Source organism: Gadus macrocephalus, chromosome 2 (assembly GCF_031168955.1).
Source record: "Gadus macrocephalus chromosome 2, ASM3116895v1".
Lineage (NCBI taxonomy): Eukaryota > Metazoa > Chordata > Actinopteri > Gadiformes > Gadidae > Gadus > Gadus macrocephalus.
In genome coordinates this window covers 5093655-5100891 of record NC_082383.1, presented here as the reverse complement: position 1 = coordinate 5100891, position 7237 = coordinate 5093655, and the positions used below count along the sequence as shown (strand labels likewise).

Below are 7237 nucleotides of genomic sequence, written 5' to 3'. Positions count from 1 at the left end.
GCGGGCCGCCACCTTGTCGCCTTGCTTGGCCACGTAGTCGCTGCTGGCTGGGGTCGCACCGCACAGTGGGGGGGGGCTGGGACCACCAACGGAGGAGGGAGGGGGAGAAGAAGAGAAAAGGAGCGCAGGGAGAAGAGACGGAAGGGAGAGGGAGGATAGAGGGAGGGGAGCGAGAGGAAAGACGGACAGAATTTTGTTGAGAGAAATAGTGGAACAAAAACATTTATGTGAGGACCTAATATGATATGAGAGGTTTTTAAGAAAACAGAAACTACAGTGCTTTGGATATCATTTATATTCATAATTATATATATATCCCACCCACCCCAATAAATAATGGAATAAGAAGCTTTTATTTTTACTCATGCTAGTAACACCAGCGATTGTCTGACCAATAGGAATTTGGTCGTACAAGTGCATGTCGACCAACCAATCGACCATCCGACCAGAACTAAGCAGTGATCCGAGAGCTCTGCGAGTGAGTGAGTAACAGCTACCTGTCTCCAGGCTTGCCGATCCACAGAGGGAGTGTCATGGCCGACTGCTGGAGTAGGGTCATCAGCACCCCCCTCCTCATGGTCTTCCTGGGGGGGTCGGTGTCGCTGTACACACCCGCCATCTTGGCAGCTGGAGAGAAACATCAACAAGACAAGTGGTGTTACTATTCTAAAGGAGGCGCTCGTGAATAAATAACATGCACATGAACGAGTAGAAAGTTGTGACTGTGTGGAGTGTTTTGGGTGTGGTCAAGTGACAGTCCAATGCAAAGGGATGGAGTGAGGGGGGGAGGCATAGAGAGAAAGCATGGCATAGGCAGAGAAACAAAGAGAGATAGAGAGAGATAAGCACAAATATAGAAAGAGTTTGAAAAGGGGGAGAATATGACCTACCTAATCTCCTCTCCTCCAACAAGGATTTGATATCTGCTATTTTGTCCAGTGCGTGGCGTAGGATACTGTGCGAGAGAGAAGAGAGCGTGTTAGCTTTAGCCCTGTGTGGAGCATCCTCCAGCTGACAGTCAGACGGATGGACAAACAGCTAAACAGACAGCTGGGCTGACTGACATGTAAACAGTCTACCTGCACTCTGCCTCTGCGTCGGCCTTGGCCGTGGTGTAGAGCCCTCTGAGCTTTGTGCGATAGTATGGGGAAGCTGGAGGACAGAAAAACATACAACATATTATACTACATTACCGTTTAATACTAACTATTTATAGATGTTGTTTGCAGTTCAATGGTTATAGATTATTATTAAGTATGTTATACCTAGTATTTGGATTTTATTTACTGTTCAATACTTTTTAATTTATAGATATTGACTGTCTTATACTTACTATTTATAGATGACTATTCACTGTATAATACTCACTTTTTATATTCATATTTACTGTTTAATGCTCTAGGATCCTCACAGGTGGACTGCAGATATTTTAGACTATATCTGCATTGAATATGTAAGCTATTGACATTGGCTAGTACTGTAGAGCCCCCATAGAACGATGGGGGCTGTTGGTTAGTGCACTGTCCATATTGGGGAATAGAGAAGAGAAGATAGAACACACAAGAAGTTTAACTGAAAAGCCTAAATGTTTTACTTTTGTTTTCCGTCTGCATCCTTTCATGTGTTTTCTGTATGTTGAGCAGGTTGTGTTCACTGCGCGAGCGTTCCTCCTGAGACAGAGAAGACAACAGAGGACATTTACATTGATGTGCAAATGCAAAAAGACATGATCATATTACAGATAGAAGCAATACAGTACAGGGTAGGGGTGTGGTTCACAGTGGTTTACCTATAATAAACACAACCGAGAAAATATTACATAATCCACTCTGTGTGTGTGCTAGAGAGTTAAACATCATCTGATCCACAGAGGACAATATAATGTTTAAATCTCTGTACTGTCCCCTGAATGAGATGTACTTTATATTATAACCCAGCAGTATGAGATATGGTTTATGAAATATTTTGAACCACCTATATTGGATGTAGTTTATATTAAATATCTACACATGAGACCTGGTTTGTTAAATATTATCGGACCCATCTGTATGGGATGTAGTTTATGTTAAATATCCAATACAGAGGTATGAAATATGGTTTATTCATTATAATCTGACCCACCTGTGTCTGTTTAATGAGTTGATGGAGCTCCGTCAGCAGTTCGGCTATTTTGGTGTCGGCGGACATGTTGGTACCTGCGGAAAGAGGGGGTCAGTAATCGTGGATCCGTGATGATTGTGTACATGAATGTGTGTGTCTTTAACCTACAGTTAACGAAGCACTAGCCCGCTTTATGACAGCCAGCGGTTTTACTAAATGTACACACGTGCATTGGCATCATGCACTGCATTGACGACCAAATGGACTCATTTTAAATCTCTCTATTAAATGAGACTTGTGTGTCTGCCACATTGATTTTAGTCGGCCTACCTTGATTGTTTTGGTTTGCAGGAGGCTAGGCTAGGCTAAGCTATTAGCGGGTTAGCAGTACGAGAAGCGTACCGAGCGGCAAGAGGGACAAAATTAGGTTTGTTATGGTGGACCGACGCTGCGTTCATGTGGACGTTACTGTGTGTTAACACATTGTACTGCATTTCAATTATGATTTACTTAATCAAAGCCAATTTATACCAACGATATCCACTGTAAAAATTATGCATTGTATTAAAACTGGTTAAGACACCACTCGCACGACATTGCTAGAATTGCAGCAAGTAATACCTTTAATACCGAGTTTTGTAGCAAAACGAATGTGTTATAGTCAAATTTCACATAAATAATAAAGAGGGGAATAAGGTGTATATATTTGCATAACTTAAAGTATTTAAATATCATAGTTCTACTGCATATTTCATAAGCATAAATGAAAGCATGTGTGAGTATGCACTTGTTGTTCTGTGAGTGGATATTTCTGTGCAGACAAACAGAGACTCAGGTCAGACAGCTTATCTGCTTCCTGACCAACCCGTGCTCAAGTGCCATGTGATGAAAGTGTGTGTGTGTGTGTGCAAACAGGAACAAGGAGAAACTTGGACAGAGACTTGGCTCTCATTCCCTCAAATATTTACAGTACAGAAGGACATGTGACCAAAGCTGGAAGCCACGAGTTATAGAGCAGGAGTAGGAGGAGAAACAAAAATATTTCTAGAAAACATCAAGGACCAGTCAGGAAGAAACTTAAAAAACAACAAAAAAACACTGAAATTTTTTCCAAATTAGAATGTTTCCAAGCGGACACAGGCTGTGTTTATGAGTGTACAGCCGAATATGAGTCAGAAGGAGCTAACATCTAGAAGTTTCTCCGCCTACTCTCAGAAAAACAACATGAAAGTATCGTGGCTTGGCAGCAAGTTCAGGACTATGCCAGTCAGCATGACTTCGTCTGGGAGGAATAAGTAACTGTGTTCACTGTATTTGACTTACACTTTCATCTGCTTTTGTTACATCATGTATGTCTGTTGTGCTGCCAAATAAAGTCAACAAAGTTACATAAAGACTTAAGTTCTTCATCAACTGTTTACATAGAGGTCTACCCTCTGCACTAACACTCTCATTCTCTTTGTTTAGAAGTTCAAAAAAATCACTTCATATTGAATGTATGGCGATATTACTGAAACAATATTTTGGTTAGGAATGGCATATCAAATAAGTCTAGTTGTTTAGGTGTTTATCTGCAGATAGACGCTATCAGATTAACGTGTTTTGAAATATGAAAAGGTCGACTGGGGGCGTATGATCTCAGGAAGACTTACTTTGAAACAACCTCAAACTCCATGAGTTTGAGGTTGTTTCAAAGAGTTTGAGGTTGTTTCCAAACAGGAATTAATATATGTTAAATAACATAATAAAAGGTGATAATGAACCACATGTTCCACCTTGTGATGAACAACCTCGCCTTCTAGAACAACAAGGCATGCACCACGGGACGAACAGCACACAAGACTGAGTTAGTTAAACCAGATGTGAGTCACATTAAACACACAACACATCTGGATAACAATAGATATTGCACCGTATATTCCCCTCTGCGAACCACCAGCCAATTGAATGAACTAAAGTTTATTATCAGAATCAGAATCAGAATTCTTTTAATGACCAAGTATATTCACACATACAGGAAATTGACTTGGTGTGGTTGGTGCATAAGACATGAGACATAACATAACAACAGAAAAACATAAACAAGAACAAAGGACAAATGTTTTTTAAGATAATAATAAATAATTGGGCATAGAAGGGCAAGTTAGTTTGAGTACGTAAACCCAGAGTCATTGTGATGCAGGGGGCTTGTTTGTGAGCCCAACTGCCGTGGGGAAAAAACTGTTCAAGTGGCGAGAGGTTTTGGTCTTAATAGCCCGATTATGGCAGAGGGACACCACATACAAACATGTATTTTTGACCTTTGTCTAGCGATGATTTAGGTCGAAATGATACATTTGGTTATGATTGAACGATTAAACTGATGCAACCTTTGTGAAAGGGGATACCTGGCTGGCGTAGGGCGGAGCTCCCCCTGCCTATAAAGACCCCGCAGCGTGAGGGAACAAAACACGGACGGACTGTCAACAAGAGCCACGCTGTTTTTAAATCAAGTTCAAGACTTCAAGTTCTCTTCCTCTGTTTATTTTAAACACCACGCTTAATAATAAGCAGAGTGAACGGTTTTTCTTTGTCCTAATTTTAAAAGGCGGACGCTTTTAAAAACCAGCCATGAGTTTCGTCGACGTGAAAAACCTTGAGCCATCTAAATTTGAAGAGAAGTATTACGATGAATATGAATATTATAACCTGACGGACAAATACACAGGTAAGAAATATCGTCTAATTTCGAAAAAAGACATTGGATGTTAGCCTACTTTCTTTGCAAACAAAGTAAAGTCACGTTTATTGTTATTTATTTATTTGTCTCTGGTTAAACTTGCCGTAAATGTTCTTGTTGTATTGTTTACGGTTCTCCGTGTCTTCACCAGGAAGCGCTGCCCGCAAGGGAAGGACCAAGAAGGAGTCGAGCGACAACACCAACAGACCCAACCCCGGTGGACACGAACGGAAAATACTGGAAAAGCTGCAGAACAGCGAGAAGAAAGCCAAACAGTGAGAATGAGGTGCGTTCACTTTGAGAGAAAAAAATCGATAATATTGTTTATAGTTTTTCGGAGTAACGTCACATCTTTTATTTTTTTTAATTTGACCCTTTCTCCTAAACGCAGGGAACCCCTGACGGCTATTCTGGCTACCGACCTCGGCCAATATTTGGCGACAGAAAGCGATTAACAGACGGCTGGTTGTTGAGCTCCTGAAATCACCATGCTTGCCATCCAGGTGCTCCGTGTACAAATCGTTCCGGTTTGATGTCGGCTGACCGCTGACTCAGCGGACCACCCTGCCCGGGCTGAGATGGATGTCTCCCCGGTGTAGCTCTGCTCCACGGCTGAACGGAAGGTTACGATTCACCCGATCTAACCTCGTCTTTATGATGGGGTCGTTCTGCGACTCTATGCTACTTTTCGTATTTTTACTAGTGTGGGGCAGAATACTTATGGGAAGTTGTGCATGTTGTCAATCTTTTTATTAAATATTTGTACAAATATTTTTTAACTGTTTTGACACTGTTTGATACAATAAAAATGTATTCCCATGCGTCTTGACGTGTTGTTGCACTACCAGCAAAGGCCAGTAGATGGCCTCCGCTGCCAACCTGTGGCACAGTTTTCTAACAAATGGACTTGATGCCAAGCTTATGTAATGTGGGCTCGGATTTATTTGTCAACGAGTTCCATGCACTAATATTAAATCTCTCATTAACGAGTTTTAAAAACAGAACTCGATGTTGAATTGACTATTTAACAGAATCATAAATTGTATTAGTATAGCCCTTAAACATGTGTCAAGGGCATCACAGAAGTATATGATACCCACCACAATAAGCCCAATATAGGAGAATCTCAGAAGCAGCCTTGAAGCAACGCAGGAAGAGGAATCCCTCCTTCCAGGGATGTTATTGAAGTGAGGCAACCACCGTTTCCTGGATATCACTGCTTGGGGCCTTATACATATTCAGGTTGGCAGCATTTCAATAAACAAACTATCCCCCCACACCATAGTCCCCACGCTGCCCTACACACACACACACACACACACACGCACACACACACACACACACACACACACACACACTCACTCTAATAGAAATCCAAAACAAAATGCACGCAGAGGGAGTTTTAGATATAAATGTTTTGCCCCCCAGGAGGCAAAACTGACCTAATGGACCCCCAGGAAGTGACCTCATCCACCTGGTGGAGAGGTGAGAACATTGGTACACAGCCTCAGGCTCTCAGCCTCGAGCTGACCATTCATAACATCTCAGTGATCAGATGAGTGCTGGTAATGCAGATCCTAATTTTGTATTTAATTCAAAAATGTTAAATAAAACGACTAACTGCTTATTCATAGAATTGAGTGGATAAGGAAGATGTTAGACAAGGAGGCAGTGGAGTAAGAGGTGTTTCGATCAGGAGATAGTGGCCTAGGAGGTAGAGTACCAGGTATGCCTCCACGACTATGGAGGAAAGCTCTGCATGTCTTTATCCATTCACTCCTTTATTCGTACCCAGCCTCCCTCTCTCCTCCCCCATCTCCTTCCCTCGCCCCCACCCTGCTGAGGGACCTCCAGCTGAGAGACAGAGTTGGTTCTACACCGTGTAAAGATTGTCTTATACTCTCTCCCTCATCCTTCTCTCCTCCTCTTCTCATCATCCTCTTCCACCTCATCCTCCTTATCCTCCTCTCCTCCTCCCCCAGATTCACTCTCCTCTTCAACTTTTTAATTTAATATTCAGTATTTTGCCTTGATACCACTACCCACTCAGCACCTGTCCCTCTCTCTCCCTTTTTTCTCTCTCTCTCTCTCTCTCTCTCTCTCTCTCTCTCTCTCTCTGTCTCTGTCTCTCTCTCTATCTCTTCATATCAATTTCTCTCCTCTCTCAGTGTCTCTCTCTCTCTCTCTCTCTCTCTCTCTCTCTCTCTCTCTCTCTCTCTCTCTCTCTCTCTGGGTACGTTGGCTATATCCTCTACTACTGTGACAGCTCAGGGATGGGGGGAGAGGCAAAGAGGAAGGGGGGGGGGGGGTGGTGACAGGTTTGGGTTGATTTGGCATGGGGTGTGTCTAGGGTGATGCTTAAGTGTGTATGTGTGCATGCGTGTGTGTTGGCCAAGGAGATTGAACCTGTGATAAATT

At 42.4% G+C, this 7237-nt stretch overlaps 2 protein-coding genes and 1 long non-coding RNA gene across 3 annotated transcripts in view; 2 read left to right on the top strand and 1 right to left on the bottom strand.

Annotated features, from left to right (window-relative positions):
• Window positions 1–2497, bottom strand: part of sgf29 (SAGA complex associated factor 29) — a 6149-nt gene extending 3652 nt beyond the window's left edge. The window contains exons 1-7 of the mRNA XM_060035580.1: window positions 2431–2497; window positions 2122–2195; window positions 1595–1670; window positions 1080–1152; window positions 891–955; window positions 498–627; window positions 1–76 (exon numbers count right to left, since the gene is read on the bottom strand). The exon at window positions 1–76 is cut by the window's left edge and continues 71 nt beyond it. Of these exons, the coding sequence (XP_059891563.1) occupies window positions 1–76; window positions 498–627; window positions 891–955; window positions 1080–1152; window positions 1595–1670; window positions 2122–2187 (486 nt within the window). The 5' untranslated portion in view covers window positions 2188–2195; window positions 2431–2497. The remainder of the gene's footprint in view (window positions 77–497; window positions 628–890; window positions 956–1079; window positions 1153–1594; window positions 1671–2121; window positions 2196–2430) is intronic.
• Window positions 2105–3226, top strand: LOC132445620 (uncharacterized). Its single transcript, XR_009522663.1, has 2 exons — window positions 2105–2210; window positions 3016–3226. It is a non-coding gene; the product is annotated as an uncharacterized LOC132445620 (long non-coding RNA).
• A 1308-nt stretch (window positions 3227–4534) lies between these two features.
• On the top strand, window positions 4535–5640 carry nupr1b (nuclear protein 1b). Its single transcript, XM_060035674.1, has 3 exons — window positions 4535–4807; window positions 4971–5105; window positions 5211–5640. The coding sequence occupies exons 1-2, from the start codon at window positions 4711–4713 to the stop codon at window positions 5096–5098; spliced, it is 225 nt and encodes a 74-aa protein (XP_059891657.1). The 5' UTR covers window positions 4535–4710; the 3' UTR covers window positions 5099–5105; window positions 5211–5640.
• The last annotated feature ends 1597 nt before the right edge of the window (window positions 5641–7237 follow it).

Bases quoted from the DNA above. Each gene is read 5' to 3' on its own strand.
- nupr1b (XM_060035674.1), top strand. From the start codon at position 4,711: ATGAGTTTCGTCGACGTGAAAAACCTTGAGCCATCTAAATTTGAAGAG. The intron at 4,808-4,970 runs GTAAGAAATATC...TGTCTTCACCAG, and splicing joins CCTGACGGACAAATACACAG to GAAGCGCTGCCCGCAAGGGA.